This window comes from Lasioglossum baleicum, chromosome 2, assembly GCF_051020765.1.
Source record: "Lasioglossum baleicum chromosome 2, iyLasBale1, whole genome shotgun sequence".
Classification (NCBI taxonomy): Eukaryota; Metazoa; Arthropoda; class Insecta; order Hymenoptera; family Halictidae; genus Lasioglossum; species Lasioglossum baleicum.
In genome coordinates this window covers 749,745-771,053 of record NC_134930.1, presented here as the reverse complement: position 1 = coordinate 771,053, position 21,309 = coordinate 749,745, and the positions used below count along the sequence as shown (strand labels likewise).

General features: G+C 37.5%; 1 protein-coding gene across 7 annotated transcripts in view; it reads right to left on the bottom strand.

The window, feature by feature from the left end:
- Axed (BTB/POZ domain-containing protein axundead) overlaps positions 1 to 21,309 on the bottom strand; it is a 315,604-nt gene that overhangs the window by 51,141 nt on the left and 243,154 nt on the right. For all 7 annotated transcript variants that reach the window (XM_076445238.1, XM_076445221.1, XM_076445230.1 and 4 more), the window contains 2 exons: positions 14,564 to 14,820; positions 10,748 to 11,142 (listed from right to left, as the gene is read on the bottom strand). In XM_076445238.1, coding sequence (XP_076301353.1) covers positions 10,748 to 11,142; positions 14,564 to 14,820 — 652 coding nt within the window. The remainder of the gene's footprint in view (positions 1 to 10,747; positions 11,143 to 14,563; positions 14,821 to 21,309) is intronic.

The window sequence follows — 21,309 nt, the reverse complement described above, 5'->3', positions numbered from 1 at the left end:
TAGTTACTATAACTATTTTTGTAATGCGGCGTGCATGTCCGTATTCATTAGTATTCAATCCTCTTGGCGGCCGTAGTTGCTACGAGTACTATGGCCGCCACGGGGAGCGAGACGCGCGGCCGGGAGAAGTGGGGGTATTCCACGGGTATTCCTTGAGAACCCCTATTACGCGTGCTACTTCTGGCCATGCCTGTAATAAATTCTATTTCTTAGATTATTCTGCTGTTAGTGTATAGCGGAACGATTTGAAGTTTTTTTGTAATTTTGACATCAGATTTATAATCAGCGACCCTAAAAATCTATGAGTATCAATTTTGAACTAAATTGGAGTACTCTTTCCTATTTTGGGCACGTTTTGGCGATTTCCGACCACTGTGCGGCGCGGCGCGTCACTGCCGCTAAATGTATTCATGTGGTCTTTAACGCTGGAGCGGTGTCTTTTCATCTCGCCATGACTGTTTTTATGTCAACAACTAGCCTTCCATGAATAAAATCTAGGTGCACGGTAGTGCACCAGCCAAGTTCTTGCACTACCTCCTTTTACACGAAACAACTTAGCCGTTTTTTAGAGGCTTATAACTCGACACTGGAGGCAGATGGAGAGATGTAATTTCGTACACTTGTTAAATGCTGTCATATCTCAATATTGACAAAATATTAATCTTCCAACATTAGTAGGTTCCGAGATATAGGACCTCAAAAATTGCTAAATTTGTCACTGACTGACTGACAGATCATCAAAACCTTTTGGGTACTTCCCATTGACCTACAAGCTTGAAATTTGGTACATAGGTCCGCCATAACAAACACTCAAAGGAGTAATTATCAAAGTTTGAAATTTTACACCTTAAAGGGGTTGTATTAAAAAAAAAAAACGAAATAGGTTATGTATGGAGAAAATGAAATATGCCGCTTTTCCCATAAGGAACCGTGTAAATTCCGGAAAGAATCATCTTCTCTCTTCCAACGTTCGTATAGCGCCATTCGAGGTAGTGGCAAAAAGCTCAAACTGGTAGATTACAATAAGGTAGAAAATGACAATAAAATTATAACAAAAAAAATCTAGGTAAAGTTGGGATCTAATTCGCCGGCAGTGTTAATCTTTGATACCTACTTGATAATTGATGAAATTTCAACAAAAATTGATGAAATCCCAACAAAAACATTCTGTAAACAGGAGCCAAGTTCTTATGGACGTAAAAAGTTGTGAGATCAAACAAAATACGGCCAAGTTCGTTAGCTTAGAAAAATAAAAATAAAAATTAGTTAAAAAGAACGCTATTTAATTTTTAAAAAGTCACATGGAGGGCTAAATTATTCAAACTTGGCCGCTACCTAACACGTTTTAGGGCCATTGGTTTAAAAAGTAACGGCCAAGTTTGAATAATTTAGCCCTCCATGTGTCTCTTTAAAAATTAAATAGCGTTCTTTTTAACTAATTTTTATTTTTATTTTTCTAAGCTAACGAACTTTGCCGTATTTTGTTTGATCTCACAACTTTTTACGGCCATAAGAACTTGGCTCCTGTTTACAGAATGTTTTTGATGGGATTTATCTTACAGCCGACAAAACTTGTGCATCAATTTCTAGCAGAACGGTTGAGTTTTGACCCATGGTTCCTTTGACACTTTTCATCCCTGTGTTGCGTAGAATACAATGCGATAATAAAAAAATTTGACCGTGAAATTCAAGGTCAAGAACAATTTTGCGCGCGCGCGCGCGCGGCAACTATTTTTAACAGATTGTCACCGATCATGAGATGTAAAATCACGCTATGGTGATCGTGACATATAGTTTTCACACACCCTGTACAAGTTTCGCACTCCAAATTCACCCTTCTGCAGGTCAATTTCACCTTTCTGTACATAAATTTCACCCTTTTGCAAATCAATTTCACACATTAAAAATATTTAAAAATAATTGTTTATTTATTTTGATTAAATTATATATTTATTTAGATTCATGTGAACGGTGTCATTAATTGTACACAAAAAGATTAGATACTACTCATAAACGTACAATCCTACGAACAATTCGTTGTGATCCACAAACGAGTGCACCAAAATTGACCAGTACGATAGAAATTGACTATAATATAAAACTAGTGCCTGAAACTACTCGAAATATTATAAGAAAAGCTGAATACAATGATCGTACAGCCAGGAGAAAACCTGGCAACAAAACCTAACAAAAGAAAACGTTTTGAATTTGCAAAGACACGCGTTAATAAGGATCAAAGCATTTGGCATAGTGTTATATTTAGCGATGAATGTAAATTTAATATTATTACTTTGGATGGAAATGTGTTAAAGTGTGGAGAAAACCAAATGAACAGGTGAAGCCCAAAAATTTACTCCCGACGCGCGACGCGACGTTTAAACACGGTGGCGGCAGCATAATGGTGTGGGGATGTATGAGTGCAGCAGGGGGTGGGAAATTTAGTCTTTATTGACGGCGTAATGGATCAGCATAAATATTTCAACATTTTGAAAGAAAATTTGGAAAACTGCCAGAAAATTAAATCTTGAAGAGTCGTTTTTCTTCCAGCAGGATAACGATCCTGAGCACGTGGCTAAGAAAATGAAGTAATGGGTATCCCAATCAAAACTTCAAAAAAGTAAAAAAATTACGCCAAGTACATGAAAGTGGAAAAAGGAAAAAAGATAGAAGATAATAAACAAAAACAATATAAAAAATATGTGAAACCGAAATGAGCTGCAAGTACATAAAGGTGCTTTCCAGTAATGTGCAAAGGCGACACTGTGTAACACAATGTAAGATTCGGTGAAGATAAAATGTAACATTTAGGCATTTGCCTAGATGTCCGCAGCCTGGAAGTCAAATACTTGGCGTGGCCAGGCAACGAACGTGTGAGTGTAACGCGTATACGTATTATGTTGACAAAAATTTCCTGACGAAGACGAAGAAGAAAAATCCTAAAATTTTGACCCATCCATGACATGATATTACGATATCTCTGTCATACGTGGACCGATTTTATTGAATATGGTCTTATACGAAAGCTTATATGCGGTTTACATTAGCAAACTGCCTTTCAATTTAGAAAATATTGCAGGCGTGATGAGATATTAACTAAAGAAGTTTCAGGTTAGGTTAGAATGCCCGGTTTACGAGTAAAGATACACGGTAGCGACAGTCGACATCGGTACAGGGTGTTTGGTAATTTTTCATGTACTTGGCGTCGAGACGCTACCGCGTCTCTAGATTATACAATGTCCCGAAACTGCTGTATACATTTATGGAGAGAATTAAAAAGAAATTTTAAAAAAATATATAAAAGAACTTTTTAAAAACCACGCTTATATTAAAATGCACTAAAATGGAGAAAATAATTTTTTTAGACATTAGCGACAATAAATAAAAGCGTGGTTACTCAGTAAGACAACTCGGTAAGTAAACTGAGCTCCATCGATGCGAAGTGAGTCAGTGGAGTGGGGATGAGTCGGACTGGGACACGTAATGGAGCACTGGTACGCGGAGTGGGGATCGCTGGCCGCGATGACGTACTACCGAGCGTCGCGCGGCGAGGTGTGACGGTCAATATTAAAATTTTTTTTTCACCCAGACGCAGTTTTTTTAAAATTTGTTTTTTAACTTCCCGATTTTATAGGGAAGTTATTGTAATGACCCCGAAAATCGAACATCGATTTTGTAGCAGATCTTCACGTTTCATGGTCATTGCAGTCATTTTAGACTATTTTCAGCAAAATGTTTGTATATGTGTGTGTGTGTGTGTGTGTGTGTGCGCGCGCGCGTATGGCCGTTTCTATGTAATCAAATTTTTCGTTAACGTTTTCAGAAAAAGTAACAACGCGATCAGGATGATGAATGATGCAATCGATGTGCCCCGCTGTAACTTAGAGCTGATTAGATTTTGGTCCATTTTGGTCAAGTAGTTTTTTTCGAAAGAAGTTCATTCAACAATGCAATTTATACGAGAGAACGGAAATTTTCCACCGAAGAAACAAACTTAATTACACAAAAATTTTTTTTTCGATTTTTTTTAAACATTTTTTTTGTACCTTACGATGATGTTTCCGCTTACAATAATCGAAAATTATCCCAATGCAAGAGTGAGTTAATCATCTCTACTCCCGAGAATACATTTTCAAAGAATATCGATGAAAGTACAAAAAAAAATTTATATTACAATCTTTAAAAAAACAATCAGTTCAAAACGAATTATTAACTGAGATTAAATTGAAAATTAATACAAACTATATGATAATTATTAATAACATTGATGTTGAAAACGGATCTGGTTAATGGAGCACACATGCGGAATATTAAAATTTATTATACTTTTCAAGAAAATACTAAAATTCCGTCTATATTGTGGTTAGATTTTCAATTGGCCAGAGTAGGAGTGAAAGTAAGAACTCGTTATCGTGATTATGTGAAAAATGCAAATATTGATCAAAATTTAACACCAACAATAAAAATATCGAATTAAGGAAATATGTCGAGTGAGGAAAAATATCAAATCACACGTAGTCAATTTCCAGTGGTTCCTGCTGAAGCGATTACGATTCATAAAAGTCAGGGACAAACATACGAGAAAGTATGTTTGGATTTTAAAAAATCAGAAAGGCGAACTTTACAAATGTTGTATGTAGCACTGAGCAGAGTTTCAAAATTGAGCGCGGTTTATATATTTTGGGATAATTTAAATTAACAGTATCGAAGAAAACCAAGATTAATACTGCAAACCCGGATAATGATGAGTTGTATCGTTTGCGAAAAACTAATTAAGACAATTTATTTTGCAACATTAGTATGCTATAACAAGGAACCAAGCGAGCAACAAGCATACGATGTTGGTTTAATGCGACGCCATATAGCAAACATTTTGATAAGTAGAAAACTATTGAATTTCCCTGAAAACGTATAATCTTCTTAAAACGTACACTTAATAATGATAATAATATACAGCAACTAACGAATCGCGAAGTTCTTTGTGTGGCTCGTGGAAAGTCACTCACCAAATAAAAAAAAACATTAATAGCTATAGGTACTATTAGCCATGCGTACCACTAACCCTTTCGCAAGAGCAGTCCTATCCGCGAGCTCGCGAAGCGAGCGAGCAAAAACAACCCTACTCGCGAGCGAGCGAAGCGAGCGAGCAACAATAACCCTCTAGTTAATATTGCATTGTTACCCAGTTCTGAGCTACGTTTAAAGTTTCAAGTCTCTAGCTCATCGGGAAGTAGTTTAAAATTTGATTTCAAGATTTGACGCAAACGACAACGACAACGACAACGACAATGACGACAACTCGGCAAGCTAATATAAGCGTGGTAATAAAAAATACACAATTAAAAACAAGGAAAACCTAAAATCTAAAATATTGTTGGAATTGGAAAATATTCAGCCAATTATAACGCAAAAATTAGTCCATATAATCACAAAGAGGATGGAAGAAATTATAAAATTAAATTATAAATTATAAATCTTTCTGCCAAAATGAAAGAAAAACAATTTGTCTTCATTTATTAAGCACCATTTGTAATATCAGATACCTTTTTCGATTGTTGACAAGAGTAACAGAAGTTATGTACGAAAACTTGTCGCTCCTCTAGTATAATAATAACTAAGAAATTAGTACAATACAAAAGTCGATAAGAAGAATTTGTTGTCGTTTATCATCTGCGAATGGACATAATTATGAATAGTTGTTGAAATTTTCCTTCACCAATTCATTCATTCACCAATGTTTTTATCGTCTATTTGTTCATTAACTGTTGGAAGTTATTCGGGAGACTGCCCTCGATAATACATACATACATATGTGACATACATACAGTGACTAGATTTAATATTCGGACGCTTTAAAAAAGATGAAAACTTTTTTAATATCGTCCATAGGACAATATACGACTTGAACTTTTTTGGGAAGCTGGAGCCATTAGTTTACTACAAGAGGTGAAAAAAAGTTTAAAAAATTGCAATTGATCGGAATTGTAGAAACAAAATACTAAAATTTGCATTTTGCAACTTTTTTATGTGGGCCTATATTGAAAATTTTAAAAATACGTTTTGTAGATATGTGTCAATTAAACATATTCTGAAAATTTCGTCAAAATCGGTCGACGTTGCAATGGGCTACAAACGTTTCAAGACGGTAGAAAAATTTCAGATTCTCACGATTAACCTAACTGCAATAAATCTAAGGATTCTTTCAATGCATACATCTTTCAATGCTTATCGTTTTTTCCCGCATCAACCGATTTCGATGAAACTTTCACAGTGCATATAATTCACACAGATCTACAAAATGTATTTTTTAAATTTTCGATATAGGCTCGCATAAAAAAGTTGTAAAATGCAAATTCTAGTATTCTTTTTCTATAATACAATTCCGAACAATTGCAATTTTTGAAAAAAGTTTTATCACATCCTATAGTAAACTAATGGCTCTAGCTTCCCAAAAAATTTCAAATCGTATAGTACGATATTAAAAAAGTTAACGTCTATTTTAGAGCGTCCGAATATGTATATTAATTCGAGTCACTGTATGTATGTCAAGGTTTAGGTCATCGGAGCTGTCTCTCCTAAAGTAAATAAGACAATGTTTTATTTATCGAAATACAGTAGGACCTCGATTAACCGGATCCCCATTATAAACAAATATGCGTTTAAATATGATCATATTATGAAGGGAAATAAATGTTGAAAAATAAAAAAGTTATTTTGGAATATAATGTACATTGTACATTTTAATTATTTCCCTTGAGTCTCGATTTTATCCATCGGGGATCTTTATTTATCCGGAATGTTTGTCTCCCGATCGAGGTCCTACTGTATTTATAATCATAGATCATACATTTATGATCGTATCAAGCCTAATCAAGTTTTTCTTTGGCATTTTTTTCTATCATTACCATTAGTAATAATTAGACTGCGGATCTTTATAGAAAATAAAAATGGTATGCATCGATTACAGTGAATAGAAGCCAAATGCAATGTTATTTCTTCCCTTAATAATTTAAATAGGTGAAAAATAGTATACATATTGTCACCTTTAAATTTTGTAAAATTTTCCTTCAATTTTGAATTTGGTGTACTCAATTTTTCTATAAATGCATAAATATGCGCAGTCATATAACTATTACTGTAAGTATACTAATTGTAAGCTTCATTAATGTAATTCATTATATTAAATTAGTTGGTAAAAATATTGAATTAACGAGCTACTTCAAAAGTAATTGTTTGATCTACAAAGTGACAATACGCAATAGAACGAGTGAAACCGTTTCTAATTACAATTACACGATTCAGTGATAGTTAATATTGACGTATTAACTTTCGATGATTGATTACCACGATAAATGAGTTTGTTACACGTGCGATATATATATAGTTGACAGTCCCATCTTTTTGCATCTCTTTAAGCGTACACTGGACTTCTGTAACTCTTGCGTCTTGCTTGTTATCGTACACTTTGTGATAACAACTTGACACCAATTTTGTCACGGACAATTTCGTTAATGGAACATTAATATTTATATAAAATTATAATTTCAATACGGTTCAGTTACTCAAAGAATAAAAAAGCTTTATCCGAATGCTAGTGTGCCACGCGACAGATTATCGCCGACTGAAATACTTATGCTTGGATAACCGCATTTCGTAAAAGTTGTATTTGAACAATCTGTAAGATTAGCACATCAAAGGACAGATAAAAGCGGTGCCTGATAGTAATCAGGGACATTATTTTCAGTAATAAGATATGGGCTCACTTTCGATAAGGAAGTGTGGTTCACATCCAACATGGCTACGAAACGATTTCACATTACGTATAATTTTTGCGTACGCAAAAATACCAGAACATCTTTTTTTTAAATACCCATTTTTAAAAACATCCATTTCTTGTTTTCAGCGCCACTTACTAGTGGCAACCCGAAAATGTAGACTCCGGTCGAGACAAAAATTGTTTCGAGATCGAGACGAGTTCTCGAAAATTTTCAATTTTTCTATTATGTCAAGATTCCCGAAAATGTTCGAGATTCTCAAAGGTATCTGGATTCTCGACAGTATCAGGGTTTTCAGTACTCGATTACCGTTATAAGACACACTTTAAAACCAATCGTGGTATGAGATTTCCGATACTTGAGGCGTTTCCGAGAACTACATTATCACATTTATTCATTAAATCGTCTTTTTTTATTCCGATACTTTCGAGAATCTCGTTATTTCGGGGTCATTCCATGCCAAATCGATCACTTTTTGCAGGCACCATTGTTGATTTTGTTCGGAATAAATTATGTTTTAGTCCATGTGAAATTAGGGGGGGGGGGGTTATGTCATCATTTGGCCTGTTTCGCATTTTTTTAGAAATGACAAGCCTTCGAAATTTGCAATTTTTGCCCATTTTGGCGAAAACGAGCCTCACTTATGAATTTTCATCTCAGGAACTGTTTATCCGATTGAGCTACATTTTTTAACTTTCCGATTTTATAGGGAAGTTATTGTAATGACACCGAGAAAATCGAAAATCGATTTTTTAGCAGATCTTCACGTTTCATGGTCATTGCAGTCATTTTAGACTATTTTCAGCAAAATGTTCGAATGTGTGTGTGTGCGTATGGCCGTTTCTATGTAATCAAATTTTTCGTTAACATTTTCAGAAAAAGTAACAACGCGATCAGGATGATGAATGATGCAATCGATGTGCCCCGCTGTAACTTAGAGCTGATTAGATTTTGGTCCATTTTGGTCAAGTAGTTTTTTAGTTTTTTTAGTTTTTTCGAAAGAAGTTCATTCAACAATGCAATTTATACGAGAGAACGGAAAGTTTCCACCGAAGAAACAAACGTAATTACACAAAAAAATTTATTTTCTATTTTTTTTAAATTTAAAAAAAAAATTTTTTTTTAATTTTAGCCAGAGTGAGCCAGTTAGCAAGAGTGAGTTAATCATCTCTACTCCCGAGAATACATTTTCAAAGAATACCGATGAATGTACCAAAAAAATTTATATTACAATCTTTAAAAAAAACAATCAGTTCAAAACGAATTATTAACTGAGATTAAATTGAAAATTAATATAAACTATATGATAATTATTAATAATATTGATGTTGAAAACGGATTGGTTAATGGAGCACACACACACATGCGGAATATTAAAATTTATTACTTTTCAAGAAAATACTAAAATTCCGTCTATATTGTGGTTAGATTTTCAATTGGCCAGAGTAGGAGTGAAAGTAAGAACTCGTTATCGTGATTATATGAAAAATGCAAATATTGATCAAAATTTTACACCAATAATAAAAATATCGAATCAAGTAAATATGTCGAGTGAGGAAAAATATCAAATCACACGTAGTCAATTTCCAGTGGTTCCTGCTGAAGCGATTACGATTCATAAAAGTCAGGGACAAACATACGAGAAAGTATGTTTGGATTTTAAAAAATCAGAAAGGCGAACTTTACAAATGTTGTATGTAGCACTGAGCAGAGTTTCAAAATTGAGCGCGGTTTATATATTTCGGGACAATTTAAATTAACAGTATCGAAGAAAACCAAGATCAATACTGCAAACCCGGATAATGAGGAGTTGTATCGTTTGCGAAAAACTAATTAAGACAATTTATTTTGCAACATTAGTATGCTATAACAAGGAACCAAGCGAGCAACGAGCATACGATGTTGGTTTAATGGGACGCCATATAGCAAACATTTTGATAAGTAGAAAACTATTGAATTTCCCTGAAAACGTATAATCTTCTTAAAACACTTAATACACTTAATAATGATAATAATATACTGCAACTAACGAATCGGGAAGTTCTTTGTGTGGCTCGTGGAGAGTCACACACCAAATTAAAAAAAAACATTAATAGCTATAGGTACTACTAGCCATGCGTACCACTAACCCTTTCGCAAGAGCAGTCCTATCCGCGAGTGAGCAAAGCGAGCGAGCAAAAACAACCCTACACGCGAGCGAGCGAAGCGAGCGAGCAACAATAACCCTCTAGTTTTATTTTAAATTACTTTACAAACTCTGAACTGTATGTTAAAACTCTTAAAAAATTATTTTTGTTTTTTTAAACTGATAAAATTAAAAATAGAAAAACATGCTGTCCAGGCATAGGGCACTTCACCTTACTATACATATGTATACCGTCCTCAATCGCCTTCCGATATCCGAACGTCTAAGGCTAGGCCCGCTAGAGGTCTCATCGGTATGGCTTGCCGTAAACGCTGGGATGTCGGAAGCAGTGTTCCCAGACGGGTCACCTTTTTTCGCTCATGCGCGGCGTTTTCACCCTCAGTAAAGTACGATTCTCGAGAAAATGTGGCACCTTGAGCGCCCCGCATAATTTTACGAAATTAATATGATTTGGTTATGACAAAACGAATGTATGACAAGTGTACTTCTGTATATTTTGTAACTCGTAGGACACGTCCTGGAGTCTTTTTGTCCGGAACAGATTGTTTCGGTACATTCCCGCCGATATACATAGCTGCCTCAGGACTCTGCTACATCATCGCCTCATAATAGATACGTTACTGTTTTGGACGCGCATGCGCGAGAAAAGGTGACCCGTCTGGGAACACTGAGTGGAAGGCGGTTGAGGATGGTATATATAGGGATCGGTGACGGGATCAGATAGTAGCAAGAAGGGTCTTGACTAACTGTCCATCTTGTGGCGAGCATGGGAGGTTAGCCGCCACACCATGTTAATACAAAAATTTTTAATATACATGTCAATGCATACCTCTTCTCCGTCCTGAGATTGAGTATGTCCGAGGATTCTGGCAACGATGGCAGCGGATTCCTCGCTGGAGAGTATTCCGCTGGCCATGGGACCTTCGATGAACTCCTTATCGGTCATAAGAGGATACCGCACGCTGTACCAAACCTTGTCAGAAAGCACGGACCTTTTGTTGCTCGCCGATGGTTCGACTCCGTGTCTTCGACATTCGGATGCTGCCCACCTCTCCAACGCATAAAACAAGATGGACTCGTTTTTCAACTTCAGGGTGTCGCGGCATGCTAATTGTTCTACCTCCTTCGCATTCAATTCTTCGAAATATTCCTGGCTGAAGACAACCCTGGGATGCGAATCGATCTCGTCCAGACAGGCGAGAAGAAGCCGCGTACATACTTCAGCTGCAATTACAATGGAGCTTTAATGAAAGACTGATTCCTCTGACAAAATCCGTTTTCGCAATTTTCATCCTCGTAAAAGAAGAACAGATGAAAATGCTTTCTATGTTTCACTCGAACGAGGACTGAAATGTTTAGTATAGACAGTGCTGGGTAAAGTAGTATTTGAATTAAACTTCACCTTCGGAAACCAAAGATTTTTACCTTTTTCAATGTAATTCTGCAGAGTTTAGCGACTAAATACCGAAAATTCAAGTTGTAATGTTAGGGATTGAGTAGTTCAAAAGTGTTATGGGAGGTGGTTAGAACAGGGACATACAACTTGTACCTCGCGACTCGTACGCGGCACCTTCCCTGCTTAGATTCTTTCCTCACTCGTAGACTTCATCATATGTACAGTAAAATACGCATATAGTGTAACTCACGCGCCGCCACTGCCGCTCCACTCACTAATTCTACGACTGTCGTGGTAGTGGGAAGAAGTTTGGTGGGGACCTTGCGGTTCTCGGACGGAAATAAATCAGAACAACTCCCTGCTCTTACGAGGAGATCTCGCGTATCGTGAACGCCGGATCGCAACGAGTTTTTGTGTGGACATAGCTTACGCACCCTCATGAACAATCCAATTGGTTTTAGGCGCCAACGCGAACCCCTTTTCGTGCGTTATATTCCATAAGTGAAAAACTCTTGTCACAGCGGTCGGTGGCCGAGCGGGTTGAGCGAATGTCTACCGCGAGATTGGTCGGCGTCCGCGTCCCGTGTCGTCGGCATTTTTATAAATTTTGTTTTTCACTTTCTTTTTTATTTTTCTATATGTGCTCTTCAATTTTTCAAATTTCAATTTCAACATCAATTTCAACTCTTCGATTTCAACTTCAATTTTTCAATTTCAACTTCGTCTTCAATTTCCATTTCAACTCTTCTTTTAACTTCGACTTCAATTTCCATTTCAACTCTTCGATTTCAACTTCAATTTTTCAATTTCAACTCTTCAATTTTTCAAATTTCGAGTTCAATATCAATTTCTACTCTTCTATTTCAACTTCAACTTTTCGATCTTAACTTCAATTTTTCAAATTTTTCAAAGTTAGACCTAGCTTTATCAGAAGAACGCATGTGGAATTGACATAAAAAGTATAATAAAAATAACAATTGCAATTAAATCACTATAAAAATAAAAATTGAAGTTGAAATGGAAATTGAATTTGGAATTGAAATTTAAATTTGAAAAGAGTTGAAATTGAAGTTGAAATCGAAGAAATTAAAATTGATGTTGAAATGGAAATTGAAATTTGAAAAATTGAAGAGTTGAATTTGAGATCGTAATTGAATAATTGAAGTTGAAACGAAGAGTTGAAATGGAAATTTAATACGAAGTTGAAATAGAAGAGTTAAAATGGAAATTGAAGACGAAGTTGAAATTGAAAAATTGAAGTTGAAATCGAAGAGTTGAATTGATGTTGAAATTGAAATTTGAAAAATTGAAGAGCACGTAGAAAAATAAAAAAGAAAGTGAAAAAAAATATTTATAAAAAATGCCGGACACGGGACACGAACCCGTCCAATCTCGTAGTAGACATTCGCTCAAGCAGCTCGGCCACCAACCGCTGTTGCAAGAGGCTTTCACTCATGCAATATAACGCACATGTCGCATTTCAAAATCGATTTCCTCGAAAACGGGTTCGCGTTGGGGCTAAAACCAATTGGATAGTTGATGAGGGTGCGTAATCTATGTCCACACAAAAACTCGTTGCGATCCGGCGTTCTCGATACGCGAGGTCTCCTCGTTAGTGGGGGACGTTGAAGTGTGCGCGTGGTGGTGGAATGGGATAGTGGAAGGGTAAAAGGAGGAGAGTAATTGAGGCTCGATTCAGCCTCTACTGGCGACAACACTGGGTCTCTGCCATGTGTCGTAGGTAAGAATGCGCGGTCGATTAGTTAGTTTGGAAGGAGCGCGCCTTCTGTTGGCCGAAGCGGTCACACACATTACTACTACTAGTATGCAGGAGGATAGACCCCTCTTGCCTCTGTGCCGCGGCACAGTGGGCTGGATCGAGAAATTTAGTGACATCTTGTTATAACTCTTGAACCATAAGAGATATCGGGATGAAATTTGCACTAAAATTCATTTAAAAAATAGTGAATTTTAACTGTAAACAAATAAAATTTTTTCTATTTTGTTAAACAATAATTGTTAATTAATTTTCATTGAATTTTTGTATTCAGTAGTGGTAGTGGTAGTGGTAGTGGTAGTGGTAGTGGTAGTGGTACTGGTAGTGGTAGTGGTAATAATAATAATAATAATAATAATAATAATAATAATAATAATTTGTTTATTTTGTCAGTATGGATCACTGTGATCTCTCCAAAGATTTTGTTTCAACCAAACGTAGATAGAACGGTGGATCTTAATCAAAACCTTATCTGCAGCATAGCATGAACATCTCGCAACTCGATAATCTAAACAGTTCGCTAGAAGAGTTTCTCAATCGTTAATTCACTAAGAAAAACTAAGAAACTCTTAGTCTAGTTATATTATTACCGTTCATTATATTTTTAACAATAAATTTTTTTTTATTTAATTAATTGTTAAAAATTACATACTTGTTTTAGGTAGGTACGAACTTTGAATGCAATTGCAAAAATATTCATATTTGGATGGTATTTAAGTACTATATATGAGTTGCTATGCATCAGGTGGCACGTCCCGATAACTTTAAACAATCATAATTTCCAATATCGGATCGGTTCGGATATGATTTTTGTGGGGATATGTAGAGGAAGGTCCAATGAAAATGATCTGACTTATCCGATTAGGTGCCGTTAGGTCCTCTAAAAGATACACCTTGCAAATTCTAAGAAAGTATATAGATTTTATTCATTTCACATTAAATATTAATTTTTAATAGATTGCGAGCAACCATCCTCAACTAACAGCGTTAATTGTTACCGCAAAGGACTGTTTTTCATTTACACAAAAGACCCAGAAGAAATATTAAATAGGGTAATCAGGACACCTCGATGAAAAGAAGCAATTTTTCGCTGAAAAATACTGCATCCCAAATGTCTATCTTTGTGAATTTATATTAACTACAGTTTTTGTGAACGAACATTAATGTTTTCCGCTTCCATGTTGATGGACATTTAGGAAGCAATACGAATTTATTAGAAGTCGATATGAGAAAGTCGACTCTTTCGTGAAATGTCACTAAATTTCTCGATCCAGCCCACTGTGTGCCGTCGCGAGACTCATCTTGTCATCTTGCCATAGTAAATATGTGTCCGGTATTAGCAGAGAGAGGGTATCATTTTCCCCTCAATTTGTACTCTCTCTCCTCGTCTGGCGACTCTGTTCGCGAAGTGGTTATAAGAGTCTGAAGAAAGTGGAGAAAGAAAAAGTGGAGGGGGAGGAGGGTTACAATACCTATTTCGCCAGCATCGTCTCCAGGGGCTGGTGGTGCGGTGGGTACATCGAACGATCTCGAGACGTTGGATGGTATCGGACTCGCGTAGAGACTGAGTCCTTGATAGATCTCGAGCACGGTGCTCGGGTTTAGGTTCCGTTCGAGATACTCGACAGCAAGATGTACCAACTCCGGACACAAGTATTGATGAGCTGCGTCGAGGGTGGCCCTAGCCGTCACCACCGATTGGAAATTTATCGGCTCACCCAGAAGATATCTGCGCAGAAAATCGATCGGCTTTAAGCTGACGCGAGTGAACACGCTTGACAACTTCAGTATTTAACCAAACTTTTTATCCTTACGACAAAAGAGTTTGTGTAAATTTACAAGATAATTGGCGAATTTCTTACGTAACACAACTATTTCAGAAACTGTTCACCTGTTCCCCTTGGCACGTGTCTAGATCACTTTTAGAATTTCTTGGTAGCATTTGATTTGGATCGTATATGCGTGTCTTAGGAAACAGTTTTCCGTGATTTGCATTTGCAACGCTCCTTTCTGGTAAACCGAGGTCTAGCCAATTTTCGTTTGCAAGAGACCACCAACGAGTACGTAAGCAGAAAAATAATCCAGAAGTATGCGATTGTACCGGATATTACAAGCGTCCACAAACACGTGGCCGACATGATGTGAACACGGGAAAGATACCCAGCAGATTTTTAAATATGTATTTGTAATATTCGTAAAATATTACGTCATGTTCTAGAAATAAACTGTGGATTTTAAACACATTTATGGTGTCTTAAATATAACGTAACAGAAAATATTTACGTTAACTATGTGGTTAATGATGTTTTTACAATAAAACATCGTTTGCGATCTCTGTAAAGTAAGTGAAAATAGCGATTTGCACAAAAATCCGCAATTTAATTATGAAACAATATATTTCCAATCATCTGCTACTAAGGCCGTTATTAGACTAGGCCACTGGTGGCGCAACTCGGTTGCGCCACCAGTGGCTCAGCACGTCGTGGGGCATTGAAACAAATGTAACCTATTAGACTACGGTAACTGGTGGAGCCACCAAAAATAGTTGCCGATCTGGTGGACGGCATCGGCAACCGGCCGGGCAACATTTGGTGGCGCCTCCACCAGCCGGGGTATTGATTTGAATGTAGCCTATTAGACAAAGCCACCAAGTTGCGCCACCAGCATCGCGAAAACATGAACAATTGACGTTCAAATTACCACCACATTTATCGTAAAATACATAAGAACACGACACAGCGTTACATCGACAGCGGGAATGAACGCTTGGTGGTACCACCAGTTACCGATTCATAAAAGCTCTTCAATTCGGTGGCGCCACCAAGTTGCGCCACCAAGTTGCCCACCAGTGGCCTAGTCTAATAACGGCCTTAATCGCTTGAACGTTTCATCCATTGCTGAAAAATTGTATAAATTTTTTTCGTGTTTCATTAAAATGTAAATATACATACATATACAGGGTGTCTCAAAATTCCCTCCGGACCCGGAAATGGGAGATTCCTGAGATCATTTCAAGCGACATTTTCCTTTGAAAAAATGTCGTCCGCGGCTTCGTTAACGAGTTATTAACGAAAAACGCGGACCAATGAGAGCGCGAGCTAGACGCGTGAAGCCTGGCGCGCCGGCAGCCGAGTGTCGGTGACACGCCGCGATGTCGCAAAGAACAAAAGTTTCTCGATGATGTGAATCCTCGCCAAATGTCGATAAGTTTTGGATATGTTGTCAATACCGTGATTCTGAACAACATTTCCCTTTACCGTTTTTGTCGGTCGGCTTTAGTTTACGAGATAATTGTAAGAACTTGTAATTGTAAATCGATCTCCTCGCCGATTTCGATGAGCTTTATTTCATAGGAAAAAGATATTTAGAACATCGAATGTATAACATATTTCAAAGTCATCGAAATCAGTGAGGACCCACATCATCGGCAACTTTACCCGAACGAGAGAAGAAGCAGAAATTTAACGAATTAAAAACTCACTTATTCAGCCGTAAATCCATTTGCTTATTATTCCGGTGTTCCATTATATTGAACACATGTTATTGTTTTGGTGTGAAAGTTCGAAGACACGAACTAAAGAACAAATAAAACGATCACACCCTTTCTGCATTTCCCTGCAAGTTTGACCTTGAATGACCTTGAGTCATAGTCCAATTCTGAGAATAAAAGTGTTGAACTTCATATGTCCTAAACCTAATAGTTAACGAGATATTATCCAAAGAAGTAACATTATTTCGATAATATCCCGTTAACTATTAGGTTTAGGACATTTTACTCAGAATTCGATAGCCTATCGATTCCTGATACAGAAAGTCCACTGTCCACTGAAAGAGTGTAAACTAGCGGGACGGGAACGGGGCAAGAAGGGCATTGCGGACGCTCCGCCCGATCACCACTTTTCGACTCACGCGTAGCTCCCGCCGCCGCGCCGCGCCGTTCATAGGCGCAGGAACACATATTGCTACTACGCATTTCTACTATGATAATTTGTAAATAACTAATAACGTGCGTGCGATTTTATTTCGTGGCCAGTTATTCGCCGGTCACCTAATCCAAAAGAACTCGAAAAATAATATAGGTATAGCCGGATAAGATGGTCAAAAGTGCACTTGAGCCGAATTATATCGACGATGGGTCATTTGATAGGGCATCAAGAAAAAATGTACCGACAAGGAGAATGCAAAGCCTTCGCGTCACAGATTTCGTTGAGACTTTACAGAGTTATAGATCTCGTTTCCCTGATTACGAATATACCCCATTATAGGGGCAACTACTCAGAAATTTTCGAGATATTTGCAAATTAAAGTTTTGTGGACGTAACACATGTCAGTTTACATAGTTCACTCTGTTACCAAGTAATGGTGTGGCGTAGCGGAAGCGAGCTGAAATGCTACGCCGCGCCGCACAGTGGTCTAAACGGGCGATTTAAAGACCCTATAGTTTGCATCGTCTCCGGCGCGCGGACATGTTGGACCATTTAGTTTGGTGTCCGGTGGGCTGGTCGTAATTCGTGAGGCTCGCACAAAGGCCAAGCGCTGGGGATCGTGTCTTACCCCAGGGGTTCGCGGACAAACCACAGGGGTTCCCTGAATCTTTTACTCCCCTCTACATCTCAGGAGATGCCTATCCTAGAGCCGGTCCGTCGCCGGTCCGTCGCCGGAGAAATTCCAAGCTCTCCGAAATCTTTCCGGCGCCGCTCCGGCGTGGCATAGGCAGAATATAACATGCTGTATTTATTTAGAAAGCTATTGACTAGAACTTGTCAGAGTTTGTCGTGTCAATAGGTGGCGAATACGTTGTTAAGGAATTTAAACGTTATAACAAAGAGTTTGATTTTTTTGAAAAAGATTTGTGGAAAATGCAATTGGTCGGAATTGCAGAGGAAATACTAACAGTTGTATTTCGCAATTTTTTTGGGGTGGCTCTTTATTGAAAATTTGAAGAGCACGTTGTGTGGATCTATTCCTGGCCAGCGTTTCTCTTGCAAATTATTAGAAAAACATGAAAGAGGAAAAAGTAGTACATACTGTTTTTTATACGCAATGCAACGACATATGTAATTTTTTTGTGTTTATGATATTTTGTTAGATGTAAATCCGTATATTGTACAGCGACCCTCAAGGTCATGCAAGCTCGGAAACGAAAAAAGCATTTTGAATATTTAATACCAATGTGTTTGCAAGTATTTCAAAATGCTTCTTCCGTTTCTGACCTTGCATGACCTTGAGGGTCACTGCACAGTATACGAATGAATTCGACTAGACACGCGCTCTCATGTGACATAAGAAATAATAAAGCATTCTATTTAAAAAAATTGAAGGTCACCTTCGTATCTAACAAAATATTATAAACACAGAATAATTACATATGTCGTTGCGTTGTGCGTATAAAAAACAGTATGTACTACTTTTTCCTCTTTCATGTTTTTCTAATAATTTGCAAGAAAAACGCTGGCCAGGAATAGCGTGAAACACCCTGTAGATCCACACAACGTGCTCTTGAAATTTTTAATAAAGGGCCACCCCAAAAAATTGCGAAATACAACTGTTAGTATTTCCTCTGCAATTCCGACCAATTGCAATTTTCTACAAATCTTTTTCACGTCATGTTGTCAATTTATTGTACTAACTTTTCAAAAAAATTAAACTCGCGGGGACCAATGTTAAACAAGCCATCGCTCAGTGGGGTGTTTGGCCCGAAATGTCGGGACAAACTATTTTGGCTTTTGTCGGACGGTGGTCATAAAGTAATTTATGCTCGTCAACGAAACTTATTTTTACGCTACCCTCATTTATACCTGTCTTTCCCTGTAATAAAATTTATGGACTTAAGGTAACGGACGAACAGGAGAACACCTTCTATGTGCAGCTGTTTGTAGTTATTGGGGTGTTTCACATTCCATGTGTACCGTATGAAATTTTTAAACGGTGCGTACAAGGTCAATCAAGTTGCAAAGTATCGTAGTGTAAAATGAACAATTTACTTACTACTTTCCTGTGCATACTCCCCTCTACGTGTATTCTCGAAGACTACATGCAATGACTCCCACTAATATTTGGACACTCCAAAAAAAGACGATAACTTTTTAAATATTGGACTATATGATTTGAGCTTTTTTAGAAAGCCAGATCAATTAGTTTACTACAGGAAGCGAAAGGAAATTTTTTCTTTTTTACGTGGGCCTATATTGAAAATTTAAAACATACGTTTTGTAGATCTGTGTCAATTCTGAAAATTCCTTCAAAATCAGTCGATGTTGCAATAAGCTGCAAACGTTCGAAGATGTTGAAAATTTCAATTTTTCACGAATTTTAACCGATTTTGATGAAACTTTCACAATTGACACAGACCTACAAAACGTACTTTTTAAATTTTCAATATAGGCCCACATAAAAAAATTGTAAAATGCAACTTTTAGTATTTTTTCTACAATTCCGATCAATTGCAATTTTTTAAAAAATTTCTTTTCCCATCCTGTAGTAAACTAATTGCTCTAGCTTCTCAAAAAAGTTAAAATCGTATAGTAGAATATTTAAAAAGTCATCGTCTTTTTTTGAGCGTCCGAATATTAGTGGGAGTCGCTCTCTGTATGTAGCATTTTTACATTTATTTTCCTCCGGAGAAGTCGGGGTGCCTACAAATTATTTTACAGTCAACACATGTTGCCCGAGAAAGTGCCGACTTCCAACTCAATAGTAATGAACTGTGATACACCTCTCCATAGAGAACAGCCCCGGGAACGGCACATAAACAAAGCGAGCCTATCGCTAAGTCTTGCTATCATCGCCACCACAGCCCCGCGCCTGTAGCCCCAATGTTTTGACTTTGACGTTGGACGCTACGTAGTATGTGTGGCCGCTGTAGCCAATATTTCGACGACAGCCGAAAGTGCGTGTGAAACGAGGTCTGCCTCCTCCACTCTGATCCAATCGGCCGCGCGTTCGTACATACCTAGATACGCGTCCTGCCTGGGAACCTTCTTCTCAGGATCGCATCAATACAATGTCAACAGTTCGGACCCATACGAGATGGCGCCTTGCCAGTCCCTACAATCGCGTAGTAGTGGGCGGTAGCGGTTTATTATATCTGAACCCACTGCGCTGTTCCCCCATCGCTCGTACTTACGGGGCAGTGTATTGGACTACTTGTTGGACATAAACAAATTGAAAATGTTTTTCACTACGTGGAAGGTGTAATGTCTAAAGAATATTCAGCAATTTTATTCACCCGAAACAACAAACAATTCAAACCTAACAGCTGTTTGTAGTTACTGGAGTATTTCACATCACATGTGTGTCGTATGAAATTTTTACATGATGCGTACAGTTGCAAAGTATCGTAGTGGGCGAAATGACACTATTGGTTTCCCTAAAATGAACATTTTATTATTTTCCGGTGTATCCGAAATAATTTTTGATATCATATGTGTATTAGGTTGGAAGGAAAGAGTTATGGCGCATTTTAAATAAGCAAGTAATTTTACTTGTATATCGAAAACACATGTTGCTAATTAGTCATTGAGATACGGGAATTGACAGGTAACCTGAATGATGGCAACAAGTTGTTACGAACAATGAAAAAAGAACGGTATTTCAAAGAGCAAGAATCGTAGAATACGACCATATATTTAAACATTTTTTCACACTAGATCCGGTGGAAAATTTGCAGAACAAAGATATGTCTCTAATATATTTTTTAGCAATTATTTTAAATCATTATTTAAGAAGAATTCACCAAGCGGTAGGAACGCTTCCGTCTTCCATGATGTTATAAAGGAGACCTACCGATAGTTTACCTAAGGAGTTGTAGAGCACATAAAAACCTTTTTTTTGTGCCACGCACAGCAGGCAGCCGCGACCCCCGTCGAGAGTTTATGACCTGACGGCTGCGGCCCGGCGCGAGGAAAAATTTCGGAGAGAAATCGGACCGGTGCTGCCGATGTCCGTCGCCCTATCCTTAAGCATTGGTGGCGGCCGGATGCTGTGGCAAACTAAAGGGTCCATTAGCTGGACAAAACCCAAAAAATGGAAATCCAGCAGGAAAATTTCCCGCTTCGGTAAATGAGAGGTAAGGTACCAGGTAAGATGAACCACTGCTGTTTTTCCCTTTTTATCACCCCATAATAAAATATACCCCCACGAACAACTCATTTTTCAACTTCGTATTTCTTCATCGTCGTTCGACACCTCACTATTCATTAGTATATCTCGTTGTGAA